This window comes from Lactuca virosa, chromosome 4 (assembly GCF_052849685.1).
Source record: "Lactuca virosa cultivar CGN04683 chromosome 4, Lactuca_virosa_CGN04683_v6, whole genome shotgun sequence".
Taxonomy (NCBI): domain Eukaryota; kingdom Viridiplantae; phylum Streptophyta; class Magnoliopsida; order Asterales; family Asteraceae; genus Lactuca; species Lactuca virosa.
In genome coordinates, this window is record NC_136429.1 from 47,402,845 (window position 1) to 47,419,083 (window position 16,239).

Below are 16,239 nucleotides of genomic sequence, written 5' to 3' on the forward strand. Positions count from 1 at the left end.
GATCTTCTCCTTCTTCTCACTATCTTCTTCTTCTTAAGCTCCACAAGTCACTCTAGCTCACAATATGAGAGAGAATGGGGATTAGGATTTAGCACATATGTTCTTAGGGTTTGGAGGCTGATGGAAGGTCAGCCTCAAGGTTCTTAAGGAGATTATATAGGGTGAAAACCCTAAAATTAGGGTTTTTCCTTTACAACACCTACTCGTCGAGTAGGTCTTAGATCCCGCGTCGTAAAAATGCTCTCTACTCGACGAGTTGGAGCTCCCCAACTCATCGAGTCCTAACACAAAACCCTAAAACTTAGAAAATTAAATAATACCTGGAATAGGTGTTACATTTTTATTTACTAATACTATAATTCGTGACTTTATAAGAGATTCATTGGAGTTCTCGGGATCCCTTAGGCCACTAATGGAGCCAATGACTTTCGATGAAACCCGTATAGCCGCATTGTCCCGTTCCGATCCGCGTTAATGTACTACAGGTGGACACATATAAAATATCCCTCGGGGTTTACTGACAAAGTTCCAAAGGTAACAGATTAACTTCACTCCTACTGTTACACTATTTTATATACTAACTAGACTCAACAAGGCAAAAAAGTAAACATATAAACTTGGAAAATTGACTCGCTATGTTTTGAAAGAAAGGAACCAGGAGATAAACCAGTCACTGGTAAGTTTTTTATTACATCCCTCAAACTAGGTAAGGTTATGTTTTTGTCTCGTGATTTCACTAGGACAGGGAAGCCACAAATACACTAGAACACATGTTGGCTCAAATAAACATCAAAGCTCGCATCAGGTTGTCCCATACAACACTAGCAACCTACGTCCCAGCACAACAATATAATGATTTTCAACTAGATTCAATATTAGACCATTATTTCAAGTCTCTCTAAAGTTTTTTTTAATCCTAGTCATTTTTCATTATTTTTCAGTATGCTTGTATTCCTATATTCAATCCCCTACCTCACACTTAATTCATGCAATGTCCCCAATGCATGCTTAACATAATTAAAGAACATAAAAGTAAAGAGAAATTGGAACAGACTCCCCAGGGATAGAAGTGGCGAGGTCGAAATCGAAAGTTGTGTGGTTGACATCTCGTATAAAGGCTGGAAAATAGTACTTCTGGACTTCAGTATGAATATTCTTTAAATGCACGACGAAAACGGACTCCAAATAGCGGTAAAACGAACAATCAATAAGAGTATTTGGGAATCCCCACGATGTGGCATAGCGTAGCCAAGCCGTGGGCTTCAAATAACACCAGACATTAATCGAAAAAATCTTTGTGGCCACGCCGTGGTCTCGTATGGCCACGCCGTGGCTGCTGAAATTTCAGAAAATTAATGCTTCCATCCAATGCAATTTCAGGTGAGGAAAGGCAATGTCGGGATGACATATCCTTCTATTCTGATGTTGGATCTAATTCTTCAGTTATTATGTCGATAGGACTCAAAAACTCTTCTCGATCACATGTTGTACCCCTCACTTAAGCTCTCGTCATGTTTCTCGGGAAACAAAATTGCACACCCCTATCAACCCGCTGAACTTAATGCCAACATGACTTCTGAGAAACAAAAATAAAAACACATAATAAAAAGGGCAACATAAAACAAATACTACGATTATCCTAAATTACAAAAATCCTAACAAACCAAAAACAAAAAAAAACATAGTCTAAATCAAACCAAAAACAAAAACATAAATCAAGGATGATCATTCTTCTTCTTCATCATCTCCATCTCCAACTCCACTAGTGCCCACACTTCCTTTATGCTCGGCCCAACGCTCCTCCCAAGATGGTATGTAAGTGTAGTGGGGAGGTACTCCACTCGGGGGCAGTAACGATAGATGGTGCATCATTGCTTCGATAGAGTACCCTATAAAGTTCATGCTCCGACCAATGTCATCATCGTACTGTCTATCCATAACGTGATATGGATTCATGGGTAGCTCGTCACCCACATGTACATCTCTAGGATCCCGCTCCTAAACTTAACCGTAACAAAAAAGTTCCATGCAAAGTTCCACATATATCGACTGCTGTATCCTAAACAACCGTCTCCATTTTATGCAAGTAAATCGCACACTGTCTTGCACAAACAGCTTCGTTAGATACGTATCAACTTCTTTCAAGATCCATGGACCTTGAATCCAATTCTAGTCCAAAACAGGTGGAATATCAATGTCTTTCATACGTAGCCAGGCTAACTTGTTTTTCCATTCCAAATACACACTAGGAGCCATGACTTCTGGAAAGTTATACCAGGGAAAATCCCTTTGTGAACCAGGTTGTCTCTAGGGACCCATACCTGAAAAATCAGACAAAAAAACATATCCACAAAAAAACCACAAATCAGAAAAATAAGAAATAAAGTTTACTTTTCTCCCTGCCCAGTGCCCACATCGTGGCCTAGCAGGGCCACGTCGCGCATGAACATCAAAAACAGTCGAACCAATTCAGGCATAATCTGATGTTGTAATTCAATTCCAACAAATGGGGTTTTATCCAGGCCATATATATAGACTAATAAACATAAATTACACCACAAATATCATCGAAATCGGGCAATTTTCGACCAAACTATAAAACCCTAGATTTTTCTAATCTTTGAAATTGGCCTAAATATTCAAATCAAGGCACCCACAACAGGTTATATGCAGTAATTAGTAGTCTAGAGTAAGAAATCACTAACCTTTTTGGATGAATCGAACTAAACTCGAAGAAAATTTAAGAAATTTGGAGAAAACTGAAAAAAAAACATCGTGACGGAGGCTTGACAGCGTGGGGAGCGATTGTGTAGGGTAAAAGATGAAAAAGAAGTATGATTAGGGTTTAAAACTTTTCACCGCGTATAAATCGGCCTCACACCGTGGCGTTTTAAAATTGTGTATTACGGGATTTATTTGTAGACCACGATGTGGGAACAGATCATCCACGCATGGCTACTGTAGTTCATGAAAAATTTATTTAATTTTCAAACATGATTTCACCACACCCCACACTTGTCCGTTACTTTCCCTTACAAAAACAATTAATGACAACGACTAAAGAGTGAAAATCCTTGGAAAAACAAACTAAAAAGGAAGAAGATAAAACAAATTGCAAAAGTAAAACGAAAAGAAAATGCAAACCATGGGTTGCCTCCCGTAAGCGCTTCTTTTTTAGGAGTCTTGAGGTGGACTCCTTCCCGCTCTACATTGCAGCGGTTTCTGCCAAGACTACATCTTCTCCTTCTGTATCTTCCTTTGGCATTCATTCTTCGTAATGCTTCGCATGATGCCCATTTACTTTAAAAGTCATCTCATCTCCTTTGTATAGTTCAATTTCTCCATGGGGAAAAGTTTCCTTGACAACGAATGGTCCATACCATCATGTCTTCAATTTTACCTGAAAGAGCTTCATCCTTGAGTTATTTGACCGAGCTCAAAATTCTTATTCCCTCTTAACCTAGCATCATATCATTTCTTTGTTTTTTCCTTTTAAATCAAAGAGTTGGTGTATGCTTCATTTCTTAACTCTTCTAAGGCCTTCATCTGCATCAAACAATTAGTGCGCAATTCGGACAATTTAAAGCTACAAGTCTCTAAAGCCCAAAATGCCTTGTGTTTGATTTCGACCGGTAAGTGATAATTTTTACCAAAAACTAGCCTATAAGGTGTAGTACCAATTGGAGTTTTAAAAGCGGTTCGAAACACCCATAATGCATCATCAAGCTTGTCAGACCATACCTTTTTATTACTTCCTACCGACCTTTCGAGAATTCTTTTTAGTGCCTGATTTGTTATTTCGGTTTGCCCACTTGTTTGAGGGTGATAAGGTGTTGCAAACCTATGGTGTACACCATATTTTTGTAACACTTTTGCAAGTTGTTCATTGCAAAAGTGGGTTACCCGATTACTAATTAATGCTCTAGGCATGCCAAAACGAGAAAATAACGTTTTTAGAACATGTGCGTCATTAGTGGGTAAAGCTTGCGCTTCCGCCCGCTTAGACACGTAATCAATCGCTACCGGTATGTACTTGTTACCTCGTGAAGCCGAAAGAAGTCCCATAAAGTCGATCCCCCAAATATCAAACACCTTACAAACTTGAATGATATTTTGAGGCATTTCATTACGTGAAGAGATGTTGCCTGATCTTTGACACAAATCGCATTCCTTGACAAAGGTTGTTGCATCCTTGAATATGGTAGGCCAAAAGAATCCCGCATCAAAACACTTTCTTTCCCGTATAGTGTGCTCCATGATGTCCTCCGGTAGGTCCACTATGGCAATGATATAAGATGTCTCTAGCTTCTTTCCTAAAAACACGTCTTCTAATGATCCCGTCGGCGCAACTTCTAAAGAGATATGGCTCGTCCCAAAAATAGTACTTGAGTTCGGAAAATAGCTTCTTCTTTTTTGATATGAAAGACCTTTTAGTAGGTAATATCTTGTAAGATAATTTACGATGTCCACAAACCAAGGCTCTTCTCCTTCGATCACCATCAATATTCATTCGGAAAGTTATCATCAATCTCTTCTTCTTTCAACTCCTCGAGTTCCAGGTTCTTTATTCTCGAGAGATGACCAGCCGCTACGTTCTCCATTCCCTTCTTGTCTTTTATTTCAATGTCAAACTCTTGAAGTAGAACACCCATCGTATCAACCTTGGATTTTCATCCGGTTTTCTAAACAAAAGTTTCAAGGCAGAATGGTCAGTAAACAAAAATGTTTCAGACAAAATTAAGTAAGGGAGGAATTTATCAAAAGCATAAACAACGACTAATAATTTCTTTTACGTGGTAGTGTAGTTTTCTTGAGTCGGGTTGGGTGTTTTGCTTGCATAGTAAATTGGTTGAAAACGATTTTCAACCATTTGTCCTAGAACTGCTCCTAATGCAAAGTCACTAGCATCACACAATAAATCAAATGGAAGGTTCCAATTTGCGGTTATCATAATGGGGGTGGTCGTCAATTTTTCCTTAATAAGTTCAAAAGCTTTCAACACAATCGTTAGAAAACTCAAAAGTAACATCTTTCAAAAGTAATTAAGTTAAGGGTCTTCTTATTTTTGAAAAATCTTTCAGAAACCGACAGTAAAATCCCGCATGACCCAAAAAAACTTTGCACCCCTTTCACGTTTGTTGGAGGTGGCAAGGTCGAAATTGTGTCAAACTTTGCTCGATCCACCTCTATCCTCGCCTTGGAAACCTTATGTCCTCGCACTATTCCCTCTCTAACCATGAAATGACATTTTTCCCAATCCAATACGAAATTGGTCTCTCTACACCTAGCAAGCATCAAATCAAGATTAGATAAACAATTTTTGAATGAATGATCAAAAACAAAAAAATCATCCATGAAGATTTCCATGGACTTCTCCACCATATAGTGAAAGATAGCAGTCATGCATCTTTAAAAGGTGGCCGACGCATTGCATAAACTGAAGGGCATTTGTCGATAAACAAAAGTCCCGCTTGGAAATGTGAATGTGGTCTTCTCTTGGTCTCGTGGATCAATTAGAATTTGAAAGTAACCTGAAAAGCCATCTAAAAGGCAATATAAAAGGTCATCGGATACACGTTTGAACATTTGATCAATAATAGGTAAAGGAAAATGGTCCTTGCAAGTGACATTGTTTAACTTGCGATAATCGATGCACACTCACCAACCGGTCACCGTCCTAGTAGGAATGAACTCGTTCTTCTCGTTTATCACCATCGTCATCCCTCCTTTCTTTGGAACTACATGAACCAGACTCACCCATTGGCTATCCGAAATCGAGTAAATAATCCTTGAATCCAATAATTTAATCACCTCCTTTTTCACCACCTCTTGCATTTTCAGATTGAGTCTACATTGTGGCTGAACTAAAGGCTTCGAGCGTTCTTCTAGAATGATCTTATGTGAACAATATGAAGGGCTTACACCCTTGATGTCGGAAATTGTCCATGAGATGGAATTCTTTCATTTTTTAACACCTTTACTAAGCTCCCATTCTCCTTAGGCTTCAAATCTGATGTTGTGATCATATGCTTATGTTCATTATCTTATAGGAAAGCGTACTCCAAATGATCAGGTAAGGGTTTGACACTTGATTTTTGGCTCTGTTCAGTAGCCATGACATGGGCTTCAGATTGGCATGTCATGGGGCTTCTTTTTTCCCCGTCATGTCATGAATTTTCTGACCTCCACGTTGTGGCTAGTGTATGGCCACACTGTGGCACTTCTTCAGAAAGCCTTTTCTTCTCTTCATAATCGCTTTCTTCCAGTAGCTTTTCTAGTTCTTCAAGGTCATGTTCGACATCAAAATCATCCTCCTTCAGATTCAAGTAACCATCTAACTCGTTCTCTTTCCATTCTTGCATCTCTTTCTCCATAAATAAATCGAACATATCTACCAAAAAGTCCATGTCATTGCTAATCTTCTAGTGCTTCTTTTCTCGATCAATACGAAATGTTATTGCATCTTCTCCAACCCGAAGTGTCATATTTGATTCTCTAATGTCCACCAGATCTCGCGCAGTGCTAAGAAATGGTCTTCCAAGAATAATAGGGACTTGATTTTCCTTCTCCATGTCAAGTACTACAAAATCTACGAGAAACAAAAACTTGTCAATTTTAACCAAAATATCTTCACAAATACCTCTCGGGAATGTCAACGTCTTGTTGGCTAGATGAATTGCCATGTGTATTGTACTTGGTTCCGGGAGATTCAACTTATTGTAAAATGAGTAGAACATTAAATTCACACTAGTTCCCGAATCGGCAAGAGCATGACTAGTTGCAAGATTCCTGAATGGACAAGGAAGTGTAAAGCTTCCCAGATCTCCCATCTTCTTTGGCAACTTGTTGAGTATACCCGCTGAGAATTCTCATTTAATATCACATTCGAAGCTTCCTTTATCTTCTTTCGGTTTATGAGAAGGTATTTTAAGAACTGGCATATTTTGGCATTTGTGAAATGGCTTCAATAAACGGGATATTGATTTGTAGAGCCTTGATGTGTTCTAGAAACTTCTTGTAGTCTTCAACTTGTTTTTCTTGCTTAGCTCGGCTCAGATATGGAAGAGGTGGCCAATATGCTTTTACGAGAGGAGTTTTCTTTTCTTCTTCTGATGGTCAGGCCATGGGCCCATGGTCACCATGTCGTGGCTGCTAGGCAGTGGCTTTTTCCTGGTCATTTTCTTCTTCCGTCTATTGCATACTAGATGATTCATTGTTAGTGAGAGGAATTAAAGGGCTTATAATTTTACCACTCCTTGTTGTTATGGCCTTGACGTGAGCTTTGGGATTGGTCTCCATGTTGGTTGGAAGTGAGCCCGGATGATGTTCGTTGAATTGCCTCGAAAGTTGACCTATTTGGTGCTCGATGTTACAGATTGAGGCTTGCTGATTTTGAAGGACAACATCAGTTTCATCATGTCTTCCCTCATATGTGGTTGAAAATCGAGTAAGCATTGCTTCAAATTCGTTCTTCTTTTCGGGAGCTGGTTTCTCCATTTGACAAAAACTGCGACCTTGTTGCTTGTACTTCTCTTCTTTTACCTTTCTATACTAATCATACGACAACCACTCCTTCTTCGGTTTCCTCCAATCTTCATCATACTTGTCACCACTAGAGTAACAAGCTTGAGCCTTCCGATTTCCATTCTCGTCGAGATCACAGTCCTTAGTCAAACGAGGAGCGCTACAATTATCACACCCATCACGAATTGCATGGATGGATTGATCAATCTTCATCATCCTTCGATCCATTGACTCTAACTTTGATATCATTGCAGCCAAATATTCAGAAGCTCCATTGCTATCTTTGTATCCTCTTGTTTTGTCTTCTCGAGGGTTGTGATATTCCCTTGAATGTTTAGAGAACTCCTCAATAGCTCCTTGATTGTTGTTGGAGCCTTATTTGTTAGTGGTCCTTGAGAGTCAAGGAGTTGTCGAGTGGTCACGTTCACCCCATCATAGAAGATTGAGACCTCTTGTTGCACATTTAGGTTGTGTTGTGGGCAATTTATAAGTAACCCATTGTGCCTTTCCCACGCTTTATACAAAGATTCTACACCTTGTTGTTCGAAGTTAGCGATGTTCTTCTTCAATTTTGCAACCTTTGATGAAGGGTTGAATTGTTGGATGAACTCTTCACGAAGTTGTTCCCATGTTGTGATAGCTCCAGACGGAAGTGCTTTAATCCAATCTTTTTCTGCTCCTCTAAAATTCATTGGAAGCATCTATAACAACATCATTTCACGTGTAACATTGGGAACATTGAAGTATTTTGCGATGTCGTTCACCTCGTCGATATGCTTGTAGGCATCTACGTGATCCTTCCCGTAGAATGATATATCTTTTAGCATAACTAAAATGTTCCATTTAAGCTCGAAGTTGGTGGCGGTTGGAATTTCGGGTTGCACAAGTCCCGGCCCGGTGTCGTTACCCATTCATTTCTTGTAATCCTCCACGGTCATATTTGCTATGTTGGCCATCTCGTCTATCTCGCTTTTGATGTCGTCTTCTGAATCGTCGTCGGTTTCTGTTTCTGGCTTGTACCCAATTCCTTTCTTGTCGGGAGTCTTTTCAAAGATTTGAAACTTGTCGGTTTGGAATTTGTTACTTGATTCTCCCACCTTTTTGTCTTTCTTTTTGTGGAATGCAAATTCGGGGTCTTCAAGTGGTGGCACTATTGGAAACTTTAATCCTCGGGTCATATATCACTGAAACAAAATAGAAAGTAAATGCGTAAAACGAATAAACATAAATAAACAGAAAAGTGTTCGCACAGTGACCACGGTGTGGACAATCGTGACTACGGCGTGGCGAACTGTTAAACAAAAAAATTAAATTTCGAAAATCAGAATAGTAAACTAACTTTAAATTTCGAAAATCAGAACAGTAAACTAACTTTGTATGCAATAAATTACACACAAAGGATCGATAACAAATAGAAAAATAAAATTACTAATAATGAAATCGTTCACTGACAACGACGCCAAAAACTTGATAAGCTATTTATTTACTAGTTTTTAATTTGTAAACCATTATCTAAGCTAGCTAGATGCGATAAGCACCGTACCTACTCGAATAATAGTATAATAAGAAAGTAGGGTGTCGAACACAAAGGGAACGAGAATGAATAAAAGCTAATTTATCTACTTAAGTTAACTAATTTAAAAGAAATTAAACAGGGATTTGTCTCTGGTTTTACAAGTCCAGATTACTTAGAAACAATTATCACAAAAAACAAGTTAACTAACTAGAAGCTATCTAAATTAAGGTTTAAAGCAGGATATTAAAGAGAATTCCGTTTAGATACAATTCACACTACTCCTATGGTTGATTTCGTGGAAAATGAAATGGATTAAGTTGTTGCTTACCGATTCCTAATTTGATTAGAATTTATGATCAAAAGACAAATCCTTTAGTAAAACTAATTAACTGATTCATTGATCAGGCGGACAAACAAACAAGAATACTAGTGTTAAGTTTGAGTTATGCTAGACTTGAACTAATGATTGACATTAATGGATAATAACATCAATTCAATAAATGAATGATCATCACATATTAGTTTCCACATTAATTTACCCACTTTGCTATTTAACACTAGGTTTATGATCAAAACACTAGTCTTATAACTCTAATGATCATAAATTTATAAGATACAAGCCTAGCAAAACAGAATGATCATCTAATTTTAGTAAAACTCAACAATACACAGAAAAAGTAGTTATCATTAACACAAAAGGGTCTTTAACAAGCTATCATAACAAATAAGCAACTAGCAACAATCCAATATCCAATCAATCAACACATAGTCATAATGATCCTCTCCTCTAAATAGAAGCTAGGGGTTTTAGCCCATATTTACTGGAAACAAACAATCAAAATCAAAGTTCGCCTTGGAAAACATGATGTAAAAAAAGTAAACAAAGGTTTAGAAGTGTTATTGAAAATTTCTTCAAAACTAAACATCAATCGAAATCATATCTCCTTCTATCTTCCGGTACGTCTCTGGCTTCCAAAAGTCGAATATAACTTGAAGCATAAGGTAGGGTTGAAGGACTAAACGATATATTTATAGTTTCCATAATCTACCTCCCACACCGTGGCTAATAGACTCCACGGCGTAGCGGGCTTTTTCCACGCGTATTCCCCAAGTCGGTCATATGATCGTGAATACTCCTCTCACCACGGTGTGGCTAAGGCTCTCCACGTCGTGAGCTTCAGAACTCTTGAGCTCTTTGACTTTGATTGACCTGGTCCATTTTTTCCCGCTTCCAGCTCTGCATTGTGCTTCCTTTTAATCCCAAGCAGTCTTCGGTGCTACAAACATATTTTAAACATATTAGGTACCTTTTGTCCTAAAATGAGCACACAATTGTAGCTAAAAATATAAAGATAATGCACAAAATATATGATTAAATATACACATATCAGATATCGTTTGATAAAGTTTATATTGAGCATCTCCAATAAGAGCTTATTTTTGGACTTATTACTATTTGTTTTAAACTATTTATGACTTATTACAATTGGAGCTACAAGCTTATTTGCTTTTTTCTATTGACCATTCAATACATATCGAGTGGTTTATATATTTTCATCTTTAGTTTATTTAACCCCCTAATCTTCTAATCATATTTATTTTTACCCTTTAATTGTATTTTTGTTTTAAATATTTGTAATTTATTTAGAAGTTAATTATTTCTATCAAATATTTAATGATATTTTATTTATGAAATATAAATTTATAACAATTATATAGCATTTTTAATCTTTTTTATAACTATGCCGTGATTTTTTTTTCGTATTTTACGTTTATAAAATAAAGACTCGGTATATTTTCTTTCTATTTTCGTTTATTTGTGGCATTCAACATCTATAAAATATAATATGTGCTTAAAAATGACTAATTAAATGGAAAAGATTTGAAAAAACATTTTAAATATATAATGATAGATTATATAAAATTAAAGAAAGAAGTTATTGGAAGAGGTTAACCATCGGAGATTATTTAATTTTATAGGTTAAAATTAATGAAATGATGAGGTGACAATACTTTTAAGCTAGTGATAGTAATGTTAACCATTGGAGATGCTCTTTAAAGACCAAATCGTTTCAAATTGGTTATTTTGGTCTTTAATTATTATTATTATTATTATGGAACAATAGGATTTAAATTTTAAAAAAAAAGTTCTAGTAAAAAATGGCTTACAAAATAGTAGACTATAAAAATGTCAATGTTTGCTGTTGTTGTGATTATGATGGGTGATAAAATTATTAATATGAAACGTTTGCGACATACTTATTTTAAATATGAAATCGCCAACAATATAATTAACTTGATACGAATCGACAAACTAAATATTAAAAACACTCATCAACACTCTAGTCGAGGTGCTTCAACATCTTGAAGTGCTACAGGCTTGGCCTCACCACCAAGTTCTTCCGGTAACGCCTCTTTGCCAACTTCTATGACAAATCGTTTTCTTTCATCTTCATTTCTCACGATCACAATCTGTATATCGACAATCATAAGTCAAAACATCAATCTTTTTTACCCCAACAATGGTCAAAGGTCAAATGTGAAGATACCTTGTCCAATGTTGCTTTCTCAAGGAAATGTGAAATCATCTTCCAAACGCTCACGAAAAACTTTGGCATATTTAGTATATATAATCTCGCTAATCGTTCTGGGTAGTATGCCTATTCAAAATGAAGCAAAAATAAGTTGACACTAGTCTTTTATGCAATTTGCCCTATAAAAAAAAAACAAGAATGCTATTTACCATTTTGGATGAAAATTTACCTGTAAAAACTGAAATCCAGATATTAACCCATGTGCGTCAACGTTCTTGAAAGTTAGTTGCTGCATATCAATGATTGCAACTATCTTCTCGTTTCCAATTTCTTGGCCTCTTATTCCACTTCAATTCACAATATATTTATAACAATGTTTGATTATTACTTGTCTAAAATGTAATTCAATTTGAAGAAAATATCGATGAATACTTATAATATTACATACCTTGCAATTCCTTTGTCAAGTAGATGTACGACGAATTCTGTGTTTCACAAGAATACATTTACATTTAGAAGAATATATATAAGCAAAAAACTCAAGCGAGATTATAAAAAGTCAAAAAGCATCTCTAAATTTGGATGAACGGAATACTAATAATCAAAAATCTAATGAAAGAGAACAAAAGGAATTACTCTTGAATTGGTGTTGATCTTTAGCAGGATAATGCTTGCTAGCGTGAAGTATCATAATAGGATGTCCATCTTTGGAAAGCCCTTGAAGAAATATTTTTCTTGATTCCAATTGTTGAAGAACTTCAGAATCAGGGATAAACCCTAGTGGGACAAAAGAAGTCCTCCATTTTTGCCATGAAACAAACATCTTTGCTGCTTTATTAGGATCCATTGATCTTGCTATTAAGAACCTCTCTAGTGTTGGATCTCCGTACTTCTACATATAATAACAATAAAAAGACTTGATCATATTTTGTTCATGTTCAAAATAACTACAACATTGGTAGTGTCAAATTTTCAATAATAATAAAACATATAGAATCTTACGAATCAAAACCAAGTTTGTTCATTATTGACATATTAATTATGATTTGTGTAACTAGTGATACCACTTTGTGTAACTATGTTCAAAATAAATACAACATATATCTGCACAAGATAATTATTTCATATAAAAACGAAAGAGATGTTTGTATAATGTCAATCATGTACACTTCATATTATTATATAGCTATGTCCCACCTTGTAAAAAAATATATAAATCTCCATGAACATTGTAATCCTTTTTGGTCGGCTTAGTAGCATTCACATCAATAACCCATACTTCAAAATCAATATGTTTATATATTCATGATGGGTGTTTTATAAATGCGTTTTTCTTAACAAATTAAATTGTTATTGTTATTATATTATTATCATCTTTCTATATTATTTTATTATTACTATCATAACTTTTAGTATTAATATGGATGATAATATTATTATTTAAAGTACATATTTATCTATTTAGTTTACGGAGATCTTTTAAATTATCAACTACACATTTTAAATACATTTTTATTACTATGAAAAATTTCGTTTTTTCTAAATTTATCAATAACTAATCATAATATTATACTTTTTATTTAAATAGATGATACTATAAACTTTTATAATAATTTAATTATAATATTAATATGTTAAAAATTATAATGATTTAATATTTAAATTAGGATGTTTTTTATTTAAAAATGTACATTTATTCACACACATATAAACATATTATATTTGTATTAAATATAAAATCTTAATTTTTTATATAGGTATATTATTCGTCTCTTAAAATTTTTTGTTATAAATAAACTATCTTATTACAAAATTGCAAGCAATTAAAGTATTAATGGAAAAAAATACACATAATATTTGACATATTTATCCAAAATCATCTATTAGTTCTTAGTTTATTTTGTGTTTATAATCATGATAGACTATTTTTAAAAAGTTAAATATAACAATTAGGAGATTTAAAACTCATATGAATGACTCGCTATCATAATACTTTTTTTTATAATGTTTGGTTAAAATATTATTGGTTTATTCTACATAGAGATGGCAATATAGGTAAATAAGGTTAATTGAGGGGAAAATCATTTGTCAGAGTAATTACATTTTTGTATTGTTCATGTTTAGCTAATTTTTTTATACATTTGACCATTTTATTTGATAAATGTGTTGACATATTACCATTGTCATATGTGAACACATTTAATAAGTTAAATTGTCAAATGTATACCAAAAAAAATTGCCTAAATATGATCAACTTTTTTTTTTATAAACTTTTTAAAACTTTTTATAATTTCTCACGATATTTTTATAATATTTTTTTCCTATAGGTTTTTCTAATACAATGTTTTAAACTTTGATTATATATTTTTTTATTTTTTTATACTTTCATATAATCTAATATAAGGGCTTTTAAACCAAATATTTTATAAATATTTTATATTTTTTTTCAAGTTTTTAACTTTTTTTTTTTTACATTTTCATATAATTTTTTTTATAATTTTCATACAATTATTTCTAAACTTTCTTTTACAACATTTTTAAAGTGTTTCACAAATTTTGTATGACAATTTAATATTTTTTTATAACATTTTAAAATACTTTCGTTAAATACGAGTTTAAAATGTTGTATTAAAAATTAAAAGTTTATAAACTTCTAATTAAAAAGTATTAAAAAATTGTAATAATTTTAAAATATTTACATTATATAGCTTTTTTTATTTGCTACGTATTATTTTCTTTTTATGTTTTTTAGAAGAACCTCCATACTTATTGTTACATATTTAATTTATTTATTTTTATTGTTAGATATTATTTACTTTAAAAATATTGTATATGTTTAAAAGAAAAAGAAAAAAAACTATAAAAAACTATATAAAATATTTCACAAAACAAAAACATATTTATTAATTAAAAAGTAAAGTATAGAATTGATCATTATTTAATTAATATTTAGGACATTATGAATACTTTAAAAATAACGTTTGAAAAAAATAATACTAACAAATATAAAAAATAAAATCGCTAAAAGTGAAAAAAATTGACTTATAATGGTAATTAACTTTTCGTTTTGTTCATATTTAGTCAAAAAAAAATTATGTATACATTTGACCATTTAACTTGTTAAATGTGTTGACATATTATCATTGTCAATTGTTATAGCCGGTGACAATAGTAATATGTGATCACATATAACAAATTAAATGATCAAATATATAAAAAAAAAAGTTGTCTAAATATGAACAAAACGACAAAGATCATTACCATGATAAGTCATTTTCCCTTAACTGAGCAACATTTAGACGTTTAGAATCATCTCGATCTAATGTCTACAATTATATATATAGAATGTTCTATACGAATGTTAACAAAGAATTGTATAATAAAAAATATATATTACTTTTTTAGGAATTATATCATTAAAATTATTTCAATATTACAAATATTACTGATTTTTAACTTTATTTGTCAATAACTTAAAGATCTAAAACTCCAATCAATATATTGTCGCTTTGTTAGAGCTTGATGACATCCAAAATCAATATAATTATCCACTTTGATCTTCAATTGAAAATTTAATCATGACATTGAACTATAATTAAAAAACAAAATCCGAACCAAAAAGGAATTCAATTACAACAGATAAGGCCCCTGAGTTTTCACTTTTCAGTTTCGCAAACCAAATCTCCATTTTTCATGGAAAGAAGAAGAGTAATCAATTAATCATAAACTAGCAAGTTCGAATTGGTTACCTCTGTGGAGGATCCGAGCTCCTGAACGATTTTCTTCATTTGAGCGAGTTTGACTTCTTGATCTTTGGCCATTTTAGCTTGAAAAAGAAAGAGGAACGGAAGAAACAGTGTTTCTATATATAGATAAGAGAAATGGTGAATGTGAAGGTCATTTCTACTCTGATGTTATGTTAGGCACAATTGTATGGATACTGATTTTTACAATATATGTTGTTCAAACGAAAATCTAAAAAGAAAAAGAAAAAAAAAAGGCAAAATAAAAAATCGAGCGACCATTGAGTAGTTGAGTGGACTAAATGCTAATAATTGAACGGGGAAATTGTCACGAACTTTTAACTTTAATATTCTTTTAGTAATTATAACCAAGAGTTCCCTTATTATAGAAAAAAGAATAAATTACTGAAATCGTCCCTGTGGTTTGGTCAAATTTACGTGTTTGGTCCCTAACTTTTGTTTTGCATTTGGACCGTCCTCATAGTATGATTTTGTTACGCGTTTCGTCCCTCTGCGAGATGAAAAGACTATATTACCCTTTGTATTATTTTTTTCTTTTTTTTATTATTTTCTTTATTATTTATTAATTAAAGAAAATCAATTTATAGGCATGTGGGACCCACTCATCTCTCACTTGCACTACTAACACCACATGTCATCGATAACCACTACAGTTCATTGAATACCACTACCGGCCACCAACAACCACCACCGGCCACTGATAACCACTACCGGCCATCAACAACCGCTACCCATCGATTCCAAAATCACCACCATACACTGATTCTAGCTCCACTACAACTACATAATCGATTTCATCAGGTCACAATCCAAGATCAAATCCCAAAAATCAAACTTAAAAATAGAAATCAAAACCATAATGAGATCAAATCGATCAAATCAGTAAGGTGAAATGAAAATC

General features: G+C 33.6%; 1 protein-coding gene and 1 non-coding gene across 2 annotated transcripts; one reads left to right on the plus strand and one right to left on the minus strand.

Annotated features, from left to right (window-relative positions):
- The first annotated feature begins 7,989 nt into the window (after positions 1-7,989).
- On the plus strand, positions 7,990-8,096 carry LOC145110333 (small nucleolar RNA R71). The gene has a single exon (XR_013709715.1). It is a non-coding gene; the product is annotated as a small nucleolar RNA R71 (small nucleolar RNA).
- Positions 8,097-11,229: 3,133 nt separating this feature from the next.
- LOC145103984 (CRAL-TRIO domain-containing protein YKL091C-like) lies at positions 11,230-15,509 on the minus strand. The gene is made up of 6 exons (XM_079041264.1): positions 15,324-15,509; positions 12,211-12,466; positions 12,023-12,059; positions 11,804-11,921; positions 11,590-11,700; positions 11,230-11,512 (listed from the first exon to the last, which is right to left on the minus strand). The coding sequence occupies exons 1-6, from the start codon at positions 15,393-15,395 to the stop codon at positions 11,375-11,377; spliced, it is 732 nt and encodes a 243-aa protein (XP_078897390.1). The 5' UTR covers positions 15,396-15,509; the 3' UTR covers positions 11,230-11,374.
- Between the last annotated feature and the right edge of the window lie 730 nt (positions 15,510-16,239).